Consider the following 22,500-nt stretch of genomic DNA (forward strand, 5'->3'; position numbering starts at 1 on the left):
ATTACGGTACATGTCACCATATTCTAGTACTCATATATAAGATGCTGTCACATTTGTAAACTGTGTCTGTGTGTGTGTGTGTGTGTGTGTGTGTGTGTGTGTGTGTGTGCACGCACCTGTCTGTGTGTGTGTGTGTGCGCACGTGCCTGTCTGTGTCTATGTGTCTGTCTGTGTGCATGTGTGACTGTGTCTGTGTGTGTGTGTGTGTGTGCATGTGTGTGTGTGTGTGTGTGCGCGCGCGTGTGTGTGTGTGTGTGTGTCTGTGTGTGTGTGTGCATGTGTCTGTGTGTGTGTGTGTGTGTGTCTGTGTGTGTGTGTGTGTGTGTGTGTGCAGGCTGCAGAGCGTGACTGGGAGGAGAAGAGAGCCAGTCTGACTCAGTACAGCGCTCAGGACATAAACCGGCTGCTGGAGGAGACACAGGCCGAGCTTATGAAGGCCATCCCAGATCTGGACTTCGCTGCCAAACAGATTAAACCAGCACAAACCCAGAACCAGAACCAGAACCAGAACCAGAACCAGAACCAGAACCAACCCAGTACAAACACCACCCCCGAGCACAGAACTAACAAACCCCAGCACGCCACACACAAACTCTCCAGCAAAGAGGCCAGTTCCCGACGCGGATCAGGTAAGAGTGTGTTTGCTCAGTTGTTCGAAATGGTTCACCAAATGATTTTACTTCGACCAAAAACTTGACTGGTCAGCTTTGGATTTGGTGATTGTTGTCTCTGGGGTAAACTGACGTTCATGGTTGCCTTGGTGACCGTTCCCCAGATGAGTTGACGGTGGCGAGGTATCGTACAGAGAAACCTTCAAAGTCGCCCCCTCCCCCTCCGCCGCGCCGAAGTTTCCCATCATCCCCTGGGCTCACCACGCGCAGCGGGGAGACTATCGTACCTGCCAAGAATTTTAAGGTGCCACAGACGCACACACACACACACACACACACATAAATGAACCCAGAACGGAGCCACATACACAGTCCGTGCATGTGTATACACACACACACACATTCACCGACACGCTCTGTGTGTGTTTGTAGAAATCGGAGTCGGAGGAGATGGAGATGCAGAAGCCGCACGTGAAGTTGAGGAGGAGTGTCTCCGAAGCCCCCCGGCCCGCCTCCACCCCTCCCACCATCGCCTCCGGAGAGAAGGAGGACATGGAGGACGAGAAGATCACTGCTGAGCTGGAGGTAGGACACACCATACCCCTGTTACGGAGAAGAGAAGGGGGCAGGGGTGTTTAGAAGGGGTGGAAGGGTTCCAGTCGCCCCTTACACTGAAAGCAGTTCTGCCGTTACCTACTGGAATGACACAGGTTTTACATGTGAGAACTGTACTGCTGCCACCAGTGTGTCACTTACCCAGCTTCACACTGATTTTACAGGGTTAGAGACAGTTAGTAGTTAAAGGCACTCTCTTTGATTAAAAAACACAACACACATAACTAGATTAAAACTATATGTTTGTAGTTACAGTCTGAGTGGCTTTAGTAATAGTATATGATTGTAGTTACAGTCTTGAGTGGCTTTAGTAATAGTATATAATTGTAGTTACAGTCTTGAGTGGCTTTAGTAATAGTATATAATTGTAGTTACAGTCTTGAGTGGCTTTAGTAATAGTATATGATTGTAGTTACAGTCTGAGTAGCTATAGTAACGGTGTATGGGTGTACTAATAGCCTGAAGTGGATTTATGTGTTTTGTTGTAGCTGTCTTGATTTTGCATTGTTTTATATTAGTTGCAGTAAACACAACTTCTTTGTGTGCAGTAAAGCAAGTTGATTGATTGACTGATTGACTGACTGCCTGATTGATTGACTGACTGACTGACTGATCGATCAAAAATAGACTGATTGATTGATTGATTGACTGATTGACTGACTGACTGACTGACTGACTGATTGACTGATTGATTTTTGTTCTCTGAGGAAGTGAAGTGAAAAACACCATGCGGTGTCAGTCATGTCATGCTGTGCATTAAAATGCTGCAAGTTGTTGCTCCAGCTCAGACAACATCAGCACTGGAGCCACAAGTTGCAACAGCTGTGTCTGACACACTCTGACTGAGCATTACACACACACACACACACACACACACACACACACACACACACACACATGCACACACACACACAGAGGGGAAAAACCACTTGAACCACTTGAACATGTTTGAAGGATCCCTAACCTGCCCAAGGCTTTCACTCCCACACACTTACAAACACACACACACACACACACACACACACACACACACACACACACACACACACTCATTACCAGCAGCAGGCTGGGAAGCAGATTGGAGTCTTTTGCATGACTGATTGACACAATGAACCACCAGATGCCATATGTCATCCGTGCCCCTGGCACTCACTTTGAGACACCCCCAGTCAGAATTCCCCAACCCGGGATCCTGCAGCTCTGACCTCACTGTGAGCTTTCACCAGAACCCAGTGAGACGGGTCAAACCAAACCCGGGCTTTTCCCTCAGTCTGGCTCATAGCAGCATATGTTTCTCTACGCTAAGTTCTACCACATAAGTTTACGCATTATTCTGTTCAGCGTCATAGACTCTGCATAACAGTGACACACAGACTACCCAGAAATATTCATAAATGTAAACTCTAAACTATATACTTTATGTGGTGTGTAGGTCACTGTTGGCAGAGGGCTTGAATATACATGTTTTCTCTCGGTTCATGATGTTTCCCAGTTGTTTGTGCGCGCTCCGCGTGGAGCTCACCACACCAGCACCCTCCTTCTCCCTTCTCAACCAATCAGGACAGGCTCCGCCCCTTCCATCCCCCATCTGATGCCCCATGGGGCCACAGTGGGAAAGGTAACAGTCCCCAGAGCTGGACGTATGTGGATTGCGTTTTTTTTTTTTCCTACACGCACGCATGCAAACATGCACGCGTGTTTGTGTGCGTGTGTGTGTGTGTGTGTGTGTGTTGGGGGGGGGGGGGGGCTGCTACACATGTTAAAAGAACTGATACTTACACATATACAGTATATATATATATATATATATATATATATATATATATGTGTGTGTGTGTGTGTGTGTGTGTGTGTGTGTGTGTGTGTGTGTGCATGCGTGTATAAAGAGAGGGATAAAGAGAGAGAGACAGAAAAAAGGTGAGAGATATGCAGAGAGAGAAAAACAGAGAGGGGGGGGGGGGCGAGACAGAGAAAGAGAGGGTCTGATTCCATACCCTAATACCCTGTCCCTAATGCAGGTTTTCATAAACTGTCCTGTGGAGAGACTTCATCACCACAGGACTGTTTTACTGAGTGACCTTTATCTTGATCCAACACATTTCTGAGTTTAGCTCAGTTATTGTGTGTGTGAGTCTGTGTGTGTGTGCTGGTGATAATACACCCTGTTGTGTCTGTCAGCTATTTACAGCATCTGAGAGAGATTTTCAGCAGCAGACCACCATGCCAAAACTTGAGTCACAGGTAAATAATGATCACTCTTCTCTCCTTTTTACTGCAATTCCCTGGATTATTCATTCAGAAAAAGAAAGAACAGTTATTTAATTACGAGTTTACAATAAATGCATTTTCTTATGCAGAAATGAAAGCTTGAATGTGGCTATTTCAGGCGTGGTTCTGTTTTGTTTTGTAGGTGCACTACAGTGCGTCCCCAAATACGGTCCCCCAGATTGTGTTGACCGAGTGTGCTTCAGTTCCACACTCTCCAACGGAGGACTCTGAAGGGAGACCTATTTTCAGCTGCACATGGATAGACGGTTATACGGAAAATGACATAAGAACAGGAAATGACATCATTTGCCAGGCCACAGCACACGGCCAATCACTTTGCAGACAAGAGCCGGTAACCCGCCAAGAGATCCTTCTGACACGAAACGGGTCTCAGAGCCTGAGGGAGGTCCAGACCAGAAGACCATCTGGTGGAATTGTGTACCAAAATACTTCACCACCAGTTAGGGAGAGGCCAGCAAAATCATCACGAAAGCCAGAACTGAGGATACAAGAGTCTTACGAGTTGGAGGAGGAGGAGGAGGAGGACGACAAGACGCGGAGGGATGAAGATAAAGGAGTCAAGACAGATACTGGATCATCTCCACCGGAGCTCAACAGTTCCTTGGAACAAGCTCAGACCGGCTTTGACCGGAATCGGCAGACCCGGGGAGAGAGAGAGGACATTCGCAGAAGTACCTACCGGCGACTGGACAGTCTGGAAGAGACGATACGCGAGTTGGAACTCAGTCTGGTTGAGTTTAGCACCCAAGCCAACGTGGGGCTCCTTTTCCCCCCTTCAGATAAACCCCAGGATCACCCTACCCACATCTCCAATGCCACCACCAGCTCCAAGGCTCACGACCCCCCAGGCCAGACTCTCTCCCAAACTGGAGGTGGAGGAGAGAGAGACAGACCCCCTGTTCCACCCAAACCAACCTCCATCACCACGGCAACAGCCAAGGTTCAACCCACTGACTCTCAGACCTCACTGTAGCTTCCTCTGTCTCTCTCTCTCTCTCTCTCTCTCTCTCTCTCTCTCTCTCTCTCTCTCTCTCGGTCTGTTGCCCCTCTTTTTCCTTTCTTTTTCCAAATCGTCAGTCTCATCCGACTTTACATCTTTTCTTTTTCGTTTTCTCTTTCTCTCTGCTCCTCTCTTTCTCCACCCACTCCTCTCCTGTCTCCTCTTTCTCTGGTGTGGTAGTTTACCTTCCACCCCCTCTCTCTGTCTCTCTGTGTTTTGGGTTAGGGGTGTCTCTCTCTTTCTCTTTTTTTTCTTTGTTAAGGGGAATTTAATTGATTTTGCTAGGCCTCCACTGTTTACCGTCTGAAAAAAAAAAAAAAAAAAAAACAGCAATTACTGTCTCTTTTGAAAATAAACTGCTTTCTGACGCTCCCTCCCCTTCTTTCGCTTGTCTCCACTTTTTCTCCTCAGCGAGGTGTCTTCTTTTCTGTCACTGACCGCTAATTATGTCTTTACCTCTCGTCTGGTGCCGATTGATAGTTTTTATTTGTATTGTCATATCTGACATTTAAAAAACAAAAACGAAACAAAACTGCGGGATAATCAAGGGAAACACACCAGTCTTTCACACCAAACTAAGGATAATGGATAGTCCCAGTCAATACTCGTAATATGAACTTTGCTGCTTCACTGTCTCTCTGCACAAAATGATAAAAGGGTGGATAAAAGGATGTTTACTTTCAACAGTCAAGTGTCTCTAGGACCGAGGAACAACAGAAAGAGATAAATACTGTTTTCTCAAACATTGATTGAGATGAAATGAGATTAGTTTTGGACCGCGTTGCATTGTGAATGGTGAATCGCCAGTGAGAACATAAGTTAGAACTGGGAAAGGGAACATGAGATCGCCTTGGTGTGTGTGTGTGTGTACGTCTGTATGTTTGTGAATACGTATGAATGTGAGTGTGTATGTGTGTTTGTCAGTGTGTCTCATCTGTGTAATTGAACAGTTGACAGTGGGTCTCATTAACACACCGTGCTTCTATGTGAAGAGTTTTGATTTAGGATGGTCGATGCTCTTTTCCATAAACCACAGGGCTAATTGGCTCTGTTCATGCATTAAGAGCACATCCTCTGACTCTCTTTTCCCTTTCCTCTCTCTCTCTCTCTCTCTCTCCCTCTCTGTGTCGCTGTATTTCTCTCTCTCTCTCTCTCTTTCTCGCCCTCCCTCCCTCAATTCTCTCTCTTGCAACCCTCTGTTTCTTTCCACCCCCATCTCTCTCTCTCTCTCTCTCTCTCTCTCTCTTTCTTTTTCCCTTGCTCTTTTTCTCTGTGGTGCAGAGGTAATAAAGTCAATAAGAGAAGAGGAAAGACAGGCTAGGATTCAATAAGCAAGCTCCGCTCAGAGCAATTATAAGTTATCTGTTTGTGTGTGTGGGTGTGTGGGTGTCCGTGCGCATGTGAGTGAGTGAGCAAGTGACTGATCTGGAATTAATGTGATGGATGGTTGGTTATGTAGTTCGATTCAAGTGTTTCATTTTGTGTGTGTGTGTGTGTGTGTTTGCGCGTGCGGGCATGGGCGGGGGCATGTCTCCTCAATACCATCTCCTCTCATCCTTATTCCTCTGTCTGTGTGTTTTCCATGTGAGTGAGGCAGAACTGTGTGTTTCTTCTGACGCTGGCGAAAGCACGACCGCGCTGTCATCGTTTCGTAACGGTCATTTTGGGTCGTGGTCGCGTCGCTGAGTTCTAATGTTAAACATGTTCCTAAATATTATGTTATAAGATCTTATGCAGATAGAGGATGTTAATCGGGTCACCGTGGACTCAGGGAAGTATTTAGCAAATACTTCCTGTCATGTTTTATGGGATGTCAGATTCACTCCCCTCTCTCTCTCTCTCTCTCTCTCTCTCAGACGGGCGGTGGTGGGAAGGCGTTGTCTCGGCTAAAGCACCTGCAGCAGAGTGGTATGGAGAAGATCAAAACAGGCAAACAGAGAGACGACTTCATAAAGAGTCAGCAGCAGGTACGAGCCCTTTCCTTCACTCTCTCAGTCACTTTCCATTTAACACACATTCACTTACACACAACTTAACACGTTCTCCCTTACACACAGCTTAACACGCTCTGACTCACACACACTTAACCCGCTCCCACAGACACTTAACACACTCTCCCTTACATACAACTTAACACACTCTCACACACCACTTAACACGCTCTTTTGTACGCAACTTAAGTATTTCACTTGCATATATCTTAACACACCCTGACTAACACGCATTTAACACACTCTCCCTTACACACACTTAACATTCTCTCCCTTACACACACTTAACATTCTCTCACTTACATACAACTGAACCACTTCCACTTCCACACATCTAACACTCTCTCATTTAAATACACTTAACCACTCTCACTTGCACACAGCTTAACTACTCTCAGTTGCACAAACTTATCACACTCCCTTACACAAAACACACTCTCTCTTACACACACTTAACACACACAACCTCCCTCACTCTGACTGTTTATGTTTGTGTTTGGCCCCAGAAGCGTATGAATCATATTCCTGTAAGACTTGGCATTTCATGCATTTCATGAAATGCAAAGTCAAACCTCCAATATTAAAAAATGTTAAAAAGAAAATCATATTTGAAATTAACTGAATGACATTTGTTGCTAGGAGTACAATAATCACATATCACACATACACACACACACACACACACACACACACGTTCACTCACTCAATAACTTAGGCTTTTATTATCACTAGAATCATACTTGTTTATTGCCCATTTCTCTGACTAGACATGTCTTTCAAATAGTGATAAATGGTAAATGCAGCTGGAAGTTTCTAGCATCTTCTTTGGAAACTCATCTGTGGCTTTTCTAAGTCCAGCTGGCTCAAAATGGCCGTCTGAGGCCATGTTAAACATCCAACATGGCAATCAACATCAGTTCACTTCAGAGAGCTCCCAGAGTGTTGTGTGCTGTTCGAACAACCCAGGAGAGGCTAGGCTACACGTGTGTGTGTGTGTGTGTGTGTGTGTGTGTGTGTGTGTGTGTGTGTGTGTGTGTGTAGACCGAGAGAGGACTTTCGTATTGCTGAAATGTCAGTCAGAAAACGTTAGGGAACTGGCAGTACTTTAAAAAGCGCCTTTTAAAAAACTTTACCGAGACGGAGAGAGAGAGAGAGAAAATCCCACAGGAGTGGTGCTGGGTTATGTGAGAGAAAAGATGAAAAACAGGATGAAACTTAAAAACAGAAGGAAAACAGACAGATAGACACATACGGGTTTGCGGTGTGACGGATTTGCTGTGTGACTTTTCATTAAAGAACGAGACACACACACACACACACACATACATTATCTGTAACTGTGTCTACTAAACATGCCAGAGGAGGTGTAATTACCATAGAGAGTGTCTCCCCTACCCCCTGTTGAACACAGGGTAATCAGCACACTGCAGAATCAGAGAAATCTTTAATTATTCTCTTTTAAACGGACAGCACAACTCTCCTCTTCTCCCCCCTGCAGCCCATGTAGTTATGTGTGCTCTCTTTTATCTTAGCCATCTCTCTCTCTCTCTCTCTCTCTCTCTCTTTATCTTTTTCATCTTTTCTTTCCATTCCTTGTTTATCTCTCTAAAGCTCTTTATCCCTCCATTTTCTGTCTTCAGCTTTCCTGTCTGTCTTCGTTGCTTTCCTTCCAACTCTGTCTGTCACTCCATCTCACATAATCTCTCTCTCTCTCTCTCTCTCTCCATTTTCTTTGTCAGTATTCTGGTGGCTATCAGAATTGTTCCTGTGTTCCTGTTAGCATGCAGCTACACAGCAGGGTTCCTGCACAGCACAGCACAGTCCCAATAAAGCATCACACGCAACGGCACCTGGGTGGGAACCGAAATGGAAAGCAAAAATTGAACTCAAAGAACACGACTACCGCGCCGTACAAAACGTCTGCGCCTAGCTCCTTCAACGTGTTCATTATTTCAGTCTCTCTCTCTCTCTCTCTCTCTGTTCGCAAACTTCGGTGTTGCAGTCAAAAACACGGTGAAAACAGACAAGATTTCCTCCAGCGTTCTGCACAGTATCTAACCTAATCCCACAGGCCTGGTAACCCCCCCAAAAAACACAGGACTAACCTAAAATTCAACGTTAAGTCCGTCCTACTCTTTGCTATCAGATACCACAGTATGTATTGTTCCTGATGAAGATGCCTTACTACGTCTGTTGCTAGGTGACCTCTACCCTCCCATGTTCCTAGGAGACCCAAGTCTCCCAGTTTGCTATGTTGAGCACTATTCACTAACTGTTGTTATTTTGTTGTTTTGACTGACCCTCAGACATGCCCCCTATGGCTGTCATCTCTTCTGGGGTCACAGCAGAAGGTAATACAAGTCTCTACATGACCTTAGGACCTTTTAATCCCGACCTATGACCTTTGACCTGTCTTTGCCCCTCAGTATTTATTTCCGATGCTGTCCCTATCTGATGACACTGTCAGAACTACGTCTGATTGGTGCTACAGCTGTCACAAAAGTGTGAGGAAGCCCTGCAGACTTTTCCTTAAAGCATGTTTTAATTTGCTTAATCTGTGTGTGTGTGTGTGTGTGTGTGTGTGTGTGTGTGTGTGTGTGACTTTTATAAAGTCAGCGGAGGTCCCCAAAATCTACCATTAAAAAAAAAAAGTGCGTGTATATGTGTCCAGTTTTTCCAAGCAATGGGCTTTTGTGTCATCTAGAAGCGTATGGAATAAGGTGTTAAGTTTATGAGTTGTTTGTGTTTTTAAGTCACTAATAATTATCGTATAGATTGATCGATGGCCATCACCTACCCCCGTCCACTCCGCTCCCTCTCCTTAAAGAGCGTGGCCCATGAGAGAGAGAGAGAGAGAGAGAAAGGGAGAGGGGAGAGAGAGAGAGAAAGAGAGAAAGAGAGAGAGAGAGAGAGAGGCATTATATGAGGTTATGGATTGGCAGCTCTTGGGCACTGCAGCATAGAAGAGAGGGAATGGAAATGGACAAGAGGAATTAGAGAGATAGAGGGATGAGAAAGAGAGAGGCTGTTTTTCTGCTCTAGCAGAGTGGAATAAATGGCCCAAGTTGTGCCTTATAGACTCTCTTCAGGGACAAGATACACACACACACACACACACACGCATATTCACCACATTTCTTTTTTCTGCCTATGTTGTTCTCTCATATTCAGCTCTCTCTCTCTCTCTCTCCTTCTCTCTTTTTTTCTCCCTTCTCTTACTTTCTTCCCCCACGAGTCATCTTTCCCTCTATCTTTTCCATCCCTTTCTCTCTCTCTCTCTCTCTCTCTCCCTCTCTCTGTAGACTCAATGCTCTAAAAAAAAAAAGAAAAAAAAAGTCCCCTTTAGAAGAGAGATGGCCTCCATCCAGGCGCTCCTTAAATGCAGCTCCTCCCGCAGGAGTTGGGAGTGAGTGTCACTGGAGCGTGGCCATGAAGCCTTTGGCTCATCACACAGTCCTTTTCAGTCTGAGTTTCAATTCAAAAGTCAACGGTCCAGTTCTGTGACAGCCCTGGACACATTCATAGTTTGATGGGAAAGTATCGCGTAGCTATTCCTTGACTCAAACGCAGGATATTTCGGGACCGTTTTTGAAGTAACTTATACGTCCACGTGTTTGTCGATAAACAGATGTAAGATGTGTTTTAAAATACCTCGTGATGTTTTTTTTTTTTTTTTTTGGAAGGGACCAATGAAATGCACACACACACACACACACACACACACACACACACACACACCCACACTCACACCCCAACACACACGTACCCATACCCCCATACACACACACACACACAAACACACACACACAAGCACACTAACACACACAGCCCAACACAAATCCGGCCATAGCTCCCCCCACACGCACATACACACACACACACACACACACACACACATCACAGACACACACACACACACACACACACACACATCACAGACACAGACACAGACATTCAAAGCGAGAGAGAGAGAGAGAGAGAGAGAGAGAGGGACTGTGAGTGAGCGTGAGGGTATACTTCTCATACGTTTTATAGCTGTGATTGTAAACAGTCCACGACTCCCCACTCTTCAGCAGGAGGCTCGGTTATCTGCCCGGGTCCAACATGGTTCTGGTTCTTCTCAGTCTCTTTAGAATATCCCTAATTCTCTTCATCTCTCCCTCTGTCTCTCTCCCTCTCTCTCTCTCTCTGAAGTGCTTTTTTCGGTCCTGTCTCAAAGCCCACGCCCCCGTCAGACGGAGAGGGCAGGTTTGGGAATTAAAGAGGAGAGAGTTTACACACTTTTTACTTGTACGTTTTTATGACAGCGTAGCCTACTTACTTTAGAAAGGGGAAAAAAAAAAAAAAACACACAAATTTAAATCCACATGTCCAGAACATTTCAGCAATGTCTCTAAGGAGGAGGATAGAAAATGAAAAACTGTGTGTGTGTGTGTGTGTGTGTGTGAGAGAGAGAGAGAGAGAGAGAGAGAGAGAGAGAAGCGTTGCTACACTTTGGAGTGCAGCACCACGGACAGCTACTCTGCTCAGCATCACTGAAGCCCACTGATGCTGTCCTTATTTTTAATGCATTTGCATATCTGTTCACTGAACTGAACGCTGGTTCTCCACTGAATGGCCAATAACCAAGGTCCATTCAGACTACACATACATTACCAATGTTCCTGGTGTTAATAATCTCATGTTTATGTAATGCGAGGGTGGATTTTGCACTTTCTACGTGTGTTAAAATCCCCCCACCCCCCCCCTTGCCCAAAATGATTTCTCCTGGCTAGCATCAAGCATGTTTGATACTAACCTGAAATAACAATGCCCTTGTGTTTGTCTTTTGTCTTCATCCCTCCATCCTTTCACTCCTCCCCCGCCCTACCTCCTTTCTTCTCTCACTCTCTCTCTCTCTCTCTCTCTCTCTCTTTCCACATCATCACTCGTTACCTGCCTGCGTTCTCACCTGTCATCGACCCCGGGGCCTTGATCACCTTCTTCATGGAAACGCTGTCACCTTTTGACCCCTGTGACCCCACCCCTCAAAGCAGCAGTGAGCAACCTGACCCAACCTGACCTGACACAACCCCAGACCCAGAACTGACCCAAACCCAGGCCTGCTCATTCACGGCTTCTCCTCCTCCTCCGTGGAATTCTCATCCCAATGGAATTCCCCAGGCTTCAGATCCGGAATCAACAATCTCCCCCTTCTCTGGCCTTCTCACAGCTCCACCCTCTAAATGCTGCTTCCCCCTCCAGAGCCACAAAATGGACTGGTCCATATTTCTTCACGCACCACCCCCCCCCCCCCCCCCCAACCCAATGATCTGACACTGCACAGAAACTTCTTCACTTTCCTAAAGTGTGTGTGTGTGTTTTTGTCTGTGAGAGTGTGTGCGTGTGCGTTTGTGTTACCTTCTTAAAAAACACCAACATCAACAGCCTCTTCTGTCCCTAGCGGTGTAAATTTTCTTCACGTTCCTCTCTTATTCTCTCTTTTTTCTCAAACCTTGCCCTCTATTCTCTTTTTCATCTCTGCTCTTCCTCCTCATTTCTCTCTCCTTCTCTCTTTTTCCTGCTGTGATGCCCACAGGCAGTGGGTAGTGCCAGTAAAGTCGACCCTCTCCTCTCTGGCACCAGGGCGGCCAGTTTCTCAGGCCGTCTGCCAACGGGCCTGCGCAAGTACCCCCAGGAGGGGGCGCTGTCGTCTCTCACCGCCTCGTCCAATCAGGCGAGAGCTCTGTTGGCCAGCCTGTCGGCCTCCAGCCTTAGCGCCGAGGCCTTGCTCCTTTCCTCCACCATCAGACACCACCGTCTCCTTCGGGAGCAGCGCTCCAACTCCTGCTCCTCCTCCATCCCCGTGTCGAACGGCCGCTCCCCGCCCTCGCCCACGCCCTCCTCCTCCTCCTCCACCTCTCCTTCCTCTCCTCTCTCCGCTCTCTCCCTCTCTTCCCTGGCCCTGAAACCCTCCGAGCGAAGCCTACAGTTTCCCGACTCCGCCCTCGACAGCCTAAAAGAGAAGAGCGCGACCTTTCCCAAGACCGTCTCCCACGGTGACGCGGAATGAGGAGAGCCATGCGGAAGAGGACCCGATTGACAGCACCGGTCTAGAGGAAGTTAAGGGGGAGAAGATAATTCAAGTACCCACGGTGTTCTCCATCAATGGCTTTTTGCTGAGAGAGAAAGAGAAAAAAAAAAGACAGGGATGCAGAGATTGGTGGAATGATCTCTAATGACGTATTGTCTAGTCTGGTGACATCGTCTTTTTTTTTTTTTTTTATTGTCCATCGTATCCCCTTAAGCTGGAAGTTCCAGAAGCTTCTTTGTTTTGCATAAACTCCTGTGAACTTCTTTCAACCTGAGGGAATTGAGAGAGAGTCACAAGCTGTAGCTCACTCGTGCATTCTCGAGCTTATTCTGTTTTGCCTGAAGTCAGTTCATCATCATCATCATCATCATCATCCGTCTGCGTGTGCTGGATCCTCCAGAGTCCACCCACCCAACGGCACTGCCAGTCCCCCAGACAGAGCGCTCGACAGATGGACAAGTAGACACACCACCTGCTGGGTCCAGTCTGGAGCTCGACGCCAGAGTTGCACCCACAGCACCAGAGAAAAAAAAAAAAAAAAGAAAAAAAAAGAGAGAGAGTGATAACTCAGCACTCATAAACTATTCACCACACACGAGACGTGAGGCCTGATAGACATCCATGACGTTTTACTATGTAGACTGTGAACCTGTGAGTAGAGCTGCAATAATTCACAACAGTAGTTGTAGTAGTAGCTACGATAAAGCATCGAGAGAAAAAAACAAAAGTCGTGAACTTTTTAAGGTGCCGTTTTTTTTTCTTTCTTTCTTTCTTTGTTTTTTGGGGAGATGTTTCTCTCTCTCTCATTACAGTATCTAACTATAGTGGTGCTATCATTTTTCATACCATTTTTCTGAACGGTTTATGTACCATTTTTCTAATTCCCAACACTTGCACACTGCCTGTTGTTATATATTCTACAAGGTTGAAAGGGAAAACACAAAAATAGGGTGTTAGTTTGTTGCATCTTTATTGACTTGGAGAATGGTTGCCATGGTGACTTATGGATTAGGGGAACCTCACAGGAATCCAATTGGCTGTAGATTTTTCAAAACTAGCTTAGCCAAAAAAAGGGAGGGGCATATAGAGAGGCGTTTGGAAGGCCTGTTTGAAATGGGAGTTGGACTTTGCCCACAAAATTATTTTGGGTGTGTTTGGCATATCTTTGGTGTTTTTTTTTTTTTTTTTAAAGTAAACAGTTAAGGCTCTTAGAAAAAAAAATGTTGTATGCAGGAGTCACAAACAGCAAAAGATCAATGGACGGAGAGAGAGAGGGAAATCTTTTTGGGAAACAACAATAACAACAACAACAACAAAAGCAAATTTAACTTGTGAGACAATCAGCTTTCAGTTGGCATAGACACCTTGTCTTGAACAATTTCACAAATTCGGCCAAAACGCACAAAACAGATGGTCTTATTGCTCATATATGAAATCCAAAAATATTACATTCAGGACAGGGTCAGTCCTCCAGTAACACTTGTCTGCTGGACATATGCATATCCTGTCATCAGAGCCAAACAATTATACGCATACCTTATATGCATACCATTACGGCTCAAGCGCCAGCAGTTGCAACAAAATATGACAAAATCAGCAGCAGTTACTTGAAACTGCTGGAAACTAACTAGAAGCTCTCTGTAACAGGAAACGTAATCAGGATGCGCTGACTCCTCTCTGGATATCAAATCAGATTTGGAAAATTTGATGATGCACCATTCACCCTGTTTAAGCTGCAAACTAATAACATATAAAGATTTATGTGGATAAATTGCGTACTATTAGAGACCCTGTGCACTCATATTCCACACTTTTGATTTATTGAGCCGTTAAGATTCAGACATAGTCGTCTGAAAAACTTTGACATCACAAAGGCTGCCCTGCAGTCCCGTTGTCAGGAAAGTAACGAGCGAAGATACACACAGGGCGAACGAAATAGAAAGGAAATTTTCCGACGCTGCGTTGAACAGGCAAGCGAAAGTGATTCCTCGTGACGGGAGGTTGAGGGGGGGGGGGGGGGGGGGGGGGGGGGTGGAGGGGCTGCTGGGATCAAGGGCAGACAGCCCTGTGTGTGTCTGTAAACAGAACCAACAAGAGACCTGTGATTCTAACTGAGCATTTGAGTCATCCATTGTAATGTCGAGTGCAGAGAAAACGGGATCAAAGGTTAGGCTCGGTCTGCTATGCTCGAAGAATCTCTTTAATTAAAGCCAACAGCTCTGTCTCTTGTAGCTTTAGCCTCAGCGCTGTGCAATCTGTCTAACAGTCTCTCAGCACAAGAGGAGCACGAGATGAAAGCGCTCAACAAGTAGAGATGCACGTTTTGGTTTTTTTTTTCGTTTTGTTTTGGGGTTTTTTTTTCCCCGTGCTGTTTTGAGTGGCTTCGGCCTTTGCCGATTTTGTTGACTCTCTGAATCCTGCCAAAACAATCTTTTTGTTCTGCTGGTGTGAGAAGACGAGATAAGTGTTTGTTTGTGCGTGTGTGTGTGTGTGTGTGTGTGTGTGTGTGTGAGAGAGAGAGAGAGAGAGGGAGAGAGTTTGGTTAAAATCGGTCAAAAGTTTAAAAAAAAAAAAAAATTAGCTTGCTGTAAAAGGTATTTAAGAGAAATACCAAATAGCACAATCCCCCTCCTATAACATCCCCTAAAACAACTGCTGAACCCCCCAAAAAACCCAGTACTTAAAGAACTAAACATTCTGCTCCAGATGATAAGCACACATTCTAAATCCTTCAAGGCCTTGGCCAAAAAGTCATAGCTCAGCGACTTTAGCGAGAACGCTAACAGCTCAGCCACAGCTTTTTTCTTCTCTTTTTTTTTTTATGGCTCGAGTTTGTAGTTTCAGAGAGTGTAGTCAAACGAGAGAAATTCACTTCTTCATGCAGCTGTAAGCACAGTCCTATCCTCCAATTCATAATGCCCTATGCTATGCTCAGTGGCTCTGGACAGGCAGTAGCAGGCTTCACGCGCGACTGGAGATGCTAATATAGCTAGGAGTCTTAACGACGACTGCAACTCTCTGACATGCTACTTCTGGCTCTCAGAGCAAATGCTAAGTTTAGAAAGTAAACGGGCCAAAAATTAAGGACTCTTTTTTTCTTGCCTTCTTTTTCAAATATTGTTGAATCCTGTGGGAGATTGCGTGTGGGCGGATTCTGGGTTTGGAGGGGGGGGTGAGGTCAACAACAACACTCATTTATGACTGCCTGCTAATGATACTGAAGGTTGTCTCATGCTAATTTTTGTCCCAAACTTTAACCTACATGGTTTAGCCTGTACACCATATTTCAATATATATTCAGTCAGGTGTTTTTTGTGTATGAAAATTCATAGAGGTTGTGAAGAACAGTGTCCCCAAAAAAATGTACATTGTCATTTTTTCATTTGGTTTGTTTGTTTTATATTTACTGAAATTTCTTTGTACAGGTTTTTCTTTTTGTAACTATGAAGGTATATATATATATATAAATATAAATATATCACACTAGCAAATTATTTATTCACAAGAGAAGCATTTTATATATTGAGTTGAATATATTTACCTATATGTACAGTACAGTTCATGTATGTAATATAGAAATGGACTCATTGTAGATTCTGTGATTTACATTTTTTTACAAAATTATGTTGTGATTTGAAATATGGAGTGAATCATTTGAAGTCTATTAAATCTGTGTTGAGACAGACAGTTAAAACATTTTTGAAAGAGATAGAAAAAGAGAGAGGGGGGGAGAGAGAGAGAGAGAGAGAGAGAGAGATATGATACACTGAGAAATAGAACTTTGTAACTTAGCGAACAGTTTAGCTAAACCAATGCTAATATATAGCCCTTATCTGTATATTAATCATTTGGGGGTGAAAAAAAAAAGAAACTTCTGAAATGTCTATGGGTTAACTACTTAAAGAAGTTTGTAGGGCTTACCAGAATATTGCCCAGAGTTTCCCAGTTCTCCTGAAGACTCACAGCTCTTTTGGTCTCTCCCTGCTGTAAACACACTTGTCTCAGCTAATCAAAGGCTTAAAGATTAACTGCTGGGTTTAGACAGGCATGTTAGTGCCCGTGAAAGCTATACTATGTACAGCACCGTGAGTCTGCAGAAGCAGGACTGTAAACACTGCCCTACCTAAAAAGTCTCTGATAGCAAATATTCAACGCGAGAATGAAACTGAATGCTAGGGCACCATCTGGTGAATGGGGATGGTATTACAGCTTTATTTGTGACTTAAATAACAAAACCTTATTTTAACGCGTTGTCAAAGAGAGGAGAATAATAGACTAGGGTTTGAATGTCTGAAACTGGAAGGAGACAAAGGGGGTGGATGATTCTGCTGCTTGACAAGTTATGTCTGGCTCTCCAGGCATATAAATAGCACACTGAGAATACTGATTGAAAGCACACCTAAAACTTATGGTTCTATAGCTGAGTACCAGAGACACGTTGGTATAGACATATTTATGTAGATTATTTTACTGGATCTAGTTCCCTTATGGAAATTTTTAACATGATTGTGTGAATGTTTGAAATCTTGGCATCAAACACAAATATACATCTATATTAACAACAACAACAACAACAAAAAAAAAACCTTGACAATAATATGTAAATAGACAGTGTCATTCTTAGAGAGTTCTACAAAAATGTTATGTCCAGAAAAAAAAAAGATTTTCTTTTTTTAAATAGATGATGAAGTCAAAGGTATATATGAAAAAAAATATAAATATATATATATATATTAGCAATGCATGTATATTCTCAAAGCAGCTGCACGGTACGATTAACTGTCTACTTGTTTTCCAATAAAGAGAGTGAACAGAAAAGGTACAAATTTACAACTGTCAAGCAACAGAAGAGGGAGAGAAATAAAAAAAAAAATTAAGATGTTTTATATGTCTGGTATCTCTGTGACATAGGCATGTCCAGTCTTTCTGTATTCTGTGATGTGGTGACTGGTTTTTGAATGGGAGAGATACGAAAACGTGAGTGTTACAGAGTGATTCAGAGATTGAACTCACCTCTGCCAAATAAAAGTTTAAAAAAAAAAAAGAAAAAAAAATGGTACGACCCTAACCACACCCATTTCTAGAGTAGTGTAAAACATATCAGTAATACAACACAGATCTCTCTATAAATAAAGATTCTAAAGATATTAACAGCTACGGATACTGAAATGAAAACAAAAGTACTTTATCAGTGTGGATGCCACGATAACTTTGTGAGAAATGTGGTTTTAGTTTTTCTTTTCTTTTTGGTTTTTTTGGGGGGGGGTTTTCTTTCTGTTCCCTGTGAGAAGAATCTGAGAGAGCTGAGGCATTTTGTACATACTTGACGTGGTTGTGTGTCTAATAAAAGTGCAGCTCTCTTCTACCGTGTCGTTCTCCTGTCTTTTTTTTCCGTAACGTTGCGTCGTTAACCTTGTATAACAGAGAAGGCTCGTGTGCTCACTCTTTTTTTGTTGTTGTTGGGTTTTGTTTTTTTTTTTGTTGTTTTTTTTTTTTTTTTTTTTGCTTTGTTTTATTGTCTTTTGTTTGTTTGAAAAGGAGTGTACAATATTCTTAAAAAATACATTTCAAGTCAAAATCATATTATGCTCAAAATACTTTACACTGTCTTCAGGAGTAGGGGATATATATATATATATATATATTAAAAAAAAACATTAATTAGAATTTTGGCTGGGATGAAGTAGAAAAAAAAGTTTATCATCAACATAGCAATAAAAAGTAAGGAGTTGTACAGAAGATATGATACATTCTTCATGTTTTAAAAGACTGTTCTTTGCATCCATGGTATATATTCTGACATTAGGTATGGTCTATAATTGAATGATGAAAACACAAAGACAGACTGTGTTTCTGTTTGTGTGTGTGTGTGTGTGTGCGTGTGTAAGAGTGTATGTGTTCTTCTATGTCTACTTGTTAGTGTGTCTTCATGTGTTTGTGTGTACAGTGTGTGAATCTGTGATGCAGTGAGTATTAGTATGACCATAGGTGTGTGTATTTGTCTGAAAGAAACAAAGCTCTCTGTGTGTGTGTGTATGTGTGTGTGTGTGTGTGCATGTGTGTGTGTGTGTGTGTGTGTGTGTGTGTGTGTGTGTGTGTGTGTGTGCACTGACAGCTCTAAGGGTAAGCATATGAGAACAATCTCAGTTGTCTTGTCGTTGTGCTGGTCTCCGTCCATCTCCTCTTCTATATGGCTGGTTCCTTAAATCTGCAAACACACACACACACACACACACACACCAGTCAACACTCAAAGTGAAATCTGCTTACAGAGGAATCTCACATTCTAACTGACCTATCGACTCTTTTACACTTTCTCACTCTCCCAAGAAGAATATGTTCGCCTGATTTCATAATCTCCTAATCCATCCTAATCTCCTGTGTCTGACTCCTGTTACCTGTGATGATGTCATCGATGGCTCCATCCGTGACCTGCGGCTTGACTTGCCGTTTCTTCAGCTCCGCTATCAGGTCCATCTTGGGCATCATGGGCATCATGGGACCCTGGCCAGGGTGAGGTCAGAAAGGGCAAAGGTCATGCCAGACCATGGTCAAGGCAATGCAGTAGGAAATAAAGGCATGGTGAAATCTGGAGATTAATAACTGTATTCCTCTTTGATTTTTACAGATGAATTACCGTATACTCAGGCTCAAAGTCAAAGAGGAAAATATTTGAAAGCTTTGAAACACTGAGAAGAAGAATAAGAAGAGCGAAAGACAGAGAGAGAGAGAGAGAGAGAGAGAGAGAGGTTGATTCTCACTTTCTGTGGGGTCTCTTTCTTTCGGGGGGAGGGGGTAGACTGATTCTGCTGCTCAGCAGTCTGGGCCTCCTGTTTCTTTTTCAGTTCATTGTCCTTCTCTGCTTGCTGTTTTATACACACACACACACACACACAGACACACAGACCACATGTTTAATGGTAAGTATCTGTGTAACTCATTACATTTTTTGTTTCAGCTCTAATAAAAAAAAGATATGCCTCGGTTTGGTTTCACTTGTTTCAACCACGATCTGATCGAACAAAATTTGATCTTTTAAAACAATCGCAGTGTCTTTGACTTTTCTCTTTGTAGCCTCTCACCTTGTAGGCTTTAACGAATCGGACGAACACGGGGAAGAACTGCGAGGGTTGAGTGGTCTTTGGGTTTTCCCCAAAATACTCCACCACAGTACCGTACGCCTCCTAGTGGAGAGGAAGAGACACAACAACAAACCCTGATCAGATCAAGCATTACAGACCCACACAATTAAAGTATTAAATGTGTGTGAGTGTGTGTGTGCGTGTGTGTGTGTGTGAGTACGTGAGCACGCGTGTGTTTACATGCTGACCTGCGCTGTCTTGCCGTCTTTAACGAGCGCGTCAAGCGCTTCACTGTTGACTTTAATGAACTCTTTGAGGGCAGGGTTATCATCCTGAACCAGAAACTCTTTCTTGGTTATCTCCATCCCTTTTTCCAGAGAACGGACGTCTTGCAACACACTGTCCAGTGACACTACACACACACACACACACACACACACACACAGATTGTAATTCTCACCTTGTAATTACACGCCAAATATAGTTCTCCTGACTTCAACATACAGGTCTCTTTATATTTTCACTGGGTGTCAAGTATAAAAGGGAGAAATGTAAGATAAACGTCTTTTTCTGCATTTACTGTTCCTTATTTATTTATCTTTCAATCATACCTCAGCAGAGTAACTGACAAAATCACATAAGAAATGATATTACATACACTTTTTGTTTACCATAACCACAGATTTACAGAGATGAGCGTTTGTTATTCAGAGCTGCACTGGCCATAGTGTAAATTGAGTACTGTGGCTTTTTGACATTCAGCTGTTGTTGTGCTGAGTGTGTACATTAGTATATTTTAGTATATTAGTGTATTTGTATATTAACATATGTAAATATTCGTTTAAGTGTATGTTAGTGTACGTGTATATGTTTATATCAGTATATCTGTATATATTAGTGCATGTGTATATTAGTGGAAGTGTATTCGGGTGTATGCGTATATGTGTATACCTAGACCGGCCTTGTCTATGAAGTGCAGCTCAGAGTGGAAGGAACCGATGTCAGGGTATTTCTCCTGCACTATGCTCGAAATGAAATGCAGCAGGGTTTGGGATCGATCTGTCGACTTAGTGTCCAACAGCTGAACACAGTGAAAGAAAAAAAAGAGAGAAAGAGATGGATTTGTTTTTAAATAAAACAGCATTCAAAAGAGCCGGTGCTGTTCCATTCATCTTTGACGACGACATATAAATTCTTCTCTGTGGAATCTAGTTGTTGTTCTCAACTCCGATATCAGACTCAGTCAATATTCAGCCTCTACTGCTTTAACGGTTAATCTCAGTCTTGTGTTGTAATCTTGAATTATAACTCCGGGACTATTTCCTGATGTTTGACTCACCAAGTCGAGACTCTGTAATCGGAAACCGAAGGCTGCTCCTCTTTTGCTGCTGTTCATGTAATTGCCAAAAGCCAGAATAATCTGAAAGAGAGGCGGGACATTACACTGATGTTCTCCAATCACATCTCTGGATGCATCTGCAGGATGCTCTCCAAATTGGTGCACGTTGTTGACGGACGGCTAAGTCAGCCACTCACCTCTAAGATCTTCTTCAGTTTGGCAGAGGATTTGAGAGACATGGAAGCTGTGATGATGGAGTTCAGTTGCTGTGGCAAGAGGATCAAATGAAAGCAGACGTCAAAACAGATTAGCACACACACATTATTCACCTCTCCCAACCTCCCAACAAAGTATGTCCTTCAGAACTTTTCAAACAAACTGGAAATGCAAGTGATAAGGGCACCAAACACCACGTTTTAGGAAATCGGTCCAGTTTAACACATCACAACGGGCAAAATCGACCTTTTTAAAATAAAACTAATTTGACTGCAGTGGTACGTCTGTCCTTTGTTCTAGTGATGGACGGGTTACTGACCGGCTGTAGGCGTTTGACAGTGTCGTGGAAGTTGCCCATGTAAGTAAGCGTGCTGATTCGCTGGGGGAGACGCGGGATCTTGCCAAAGCGCATCACGAAGCGGTCCTCATCAGACAGGTCCTCTAGAGGGCGCCCTTCCTTTTCATAGTTCTGCAGAAGCTTCAGCTCGTAGTCGGATGGGATGAAACGTTCCAACAACTCCAAAAAGTCCAGACTCAAAGCCTGCTGGTCATACCTGAGAGAGAGAGAGAGAGAGAGAGAGAGAAGGGAGAGAGATATGTTTGAGATTCCAGTTTGAGAACAATATGACATCTTGTTAGATAAGTTTTAGAACTCTACAGAGACATCATCTGACTGACGTGATTATATCAGACTAAAGCTTCGTTTTTCAAACTGTTAATCCAGATTATACAGAGTACTACGAATAAACAGATAACACTCGTGCTGAAGATACACCAAACACAAGGTCTGAGAAAGCGCTTGTACGTACGACTCGATGGCAGCGCAAATGTCCGGCGGACTCATGCCCCCTTTGCGTAGCGTGATGGCCAGGTTTTTGGCTTTGTTGGGTTCAAGCAGAGACACTTTACTGGGAGCTTTTTGCGCCACTTTGACCTTCAGATTGGAAAGGTTTGTAGAAGGTCCCTGAGCTTTAGTCTTAAACTGTTCTTCAAACAAATCCATATTCAGCTCCTGTCAGAGAGAGAGGAAGAGAGAGAATTAATCGAGAAGAGAGAGAAGAGCAGCTGAGTATTTATGGGTAAGTGTGTAGAAGGAAAAACGGGCGATGTTTTAATACTGAGTGATACTGTGGTAGAGACAGACAGAGGGAAGAACCTTCGAAGTGAAAAACTGTCGGTTAATTTTAGGAGCCTTACCCCTAACAGTTGCTCATCATCCAGCTCGTTAAACACAGTTCCTGACACCTGATTGGGTTTCAGAGCCTGCCAGTTCAACGTTGGCAT

At 43.7% G+C, this 22,500-nt stretch overlaps 2 protein-coding genes across 2 annotated transcripts in view; one reads left to right on the top strand and one right to left on the bottom strand.

Moving 5' to 3' along the window:
* srcin1a (SRC kinase signaling inhibitor 1a) overlaps positions 1 to 12,558 on the top strand; it is a 57,266-nt gene extending 44,708 nt beyond the window's left edge. The window contains exons 15-23 of the mRNA XM_030793922.1: positions 335 to 629; positions 776 to 915; positions 1,044 to 1,196; positions 2,719 to 2,844; positions 3,637 to 4,071; positions 4,156 to 4,455; positions 6,372 to 6,509; positions 10,583 to 10,590; positions 12,102 to 12,558. Of these exons, the coding sequence (XP_030649782.1) occupies positions 335 to 629; positions 776 to 915; positions 1,044 to 1,196; positions 2,719 to 2,844; positions 3,637 to 4,071; positions 4,156 to 4,455; positions 6,372 to 6,509; positions 10,583 to 10,590; positions 12,102 to 12,558 (2,052 nt within the window). The remainder of the gene's footprint in view (positions 1 to 334; positions 630 to 775; positions 916 to 1,043; positions 1,197 to 2,718; positions 2,845 to 3,636; positions 4,072 to 4,155; positions 4,456 to 6,371; positions 6,510 to 10,582; positions 10,591 to 12,101) is intronic.
* A 6,125-nt stretch (positions 12,559 to 18,683) lies between these two features.
* The window catches only part of fmnl1a (formin-like 1a), a 16,826-nt gene continuing 13,009 nt past the window's right edge, over positions 18,684 to 22,500 (bottom strand). The window contains exons 16-26 of the mRNA XM_030793466.1: positions 22,414 to 22,500; positions 22,026 to 22,228; positions 21,536 to 21,770; positions 21,198 to 21,266; positions 21,001 to 21,081; positions 20,613 to 20,742; positions 19,910 to 20,073; positions 19,662 to 19,763; positions 19,341 to 19,445; positions 18,978 to 19,083; positions 18,684 to 18,787 (exon numbers count right to left, since the gene is read on the bottom strand). The exon at positions 22,414 to 22,500 is cut by the window's right edge and continues 38 nt beyond it. Of these exons, the coding sequence (XP_030649326.1) occupies positions 18,723 to 18,787; positions 18,978 to 19,083; positions 19,341 to 19,445; positions 19,662 to 19,763; positions 19,910 to 20,073; positions 20,613 to 20,742; positions 21,001 to 21,081; positions 21,198 to 21,266; positions 21,536 to 21,770; positions 22,026 to 22,228; positions 22,414 to 22,500 (1,347 nt within the window). The 3' untranslated portion in view covers positions 18,684 to 18,722. The remainder of the gene's footprint in view (positions 18,788 to 18,977; positions 19,084 to 19,340; positions 19,446 to 19,661; positions 19,764 to 19,909; positions 20,074 to 20,612; positions 20,743 to 21,000; positions 21,082 to 21,197; positions 21,267 to 21,535; positions 21,771 to 22,025; positions 22,229 to 22,413) is intronic.

This window comes from Chanos chanos, chromosome 16 (assembly GCF_902362185.1).
Source record: "Chanos chanos chromosome 16, fChaCha1.1, whole genome shotgun sequence".
Lineage (NCBI taxonomy): Eukaryota > Metazoa > Chordata > Actinopteri > Gonorynchiformes > Chanidae > Chanos > Chanos chanos.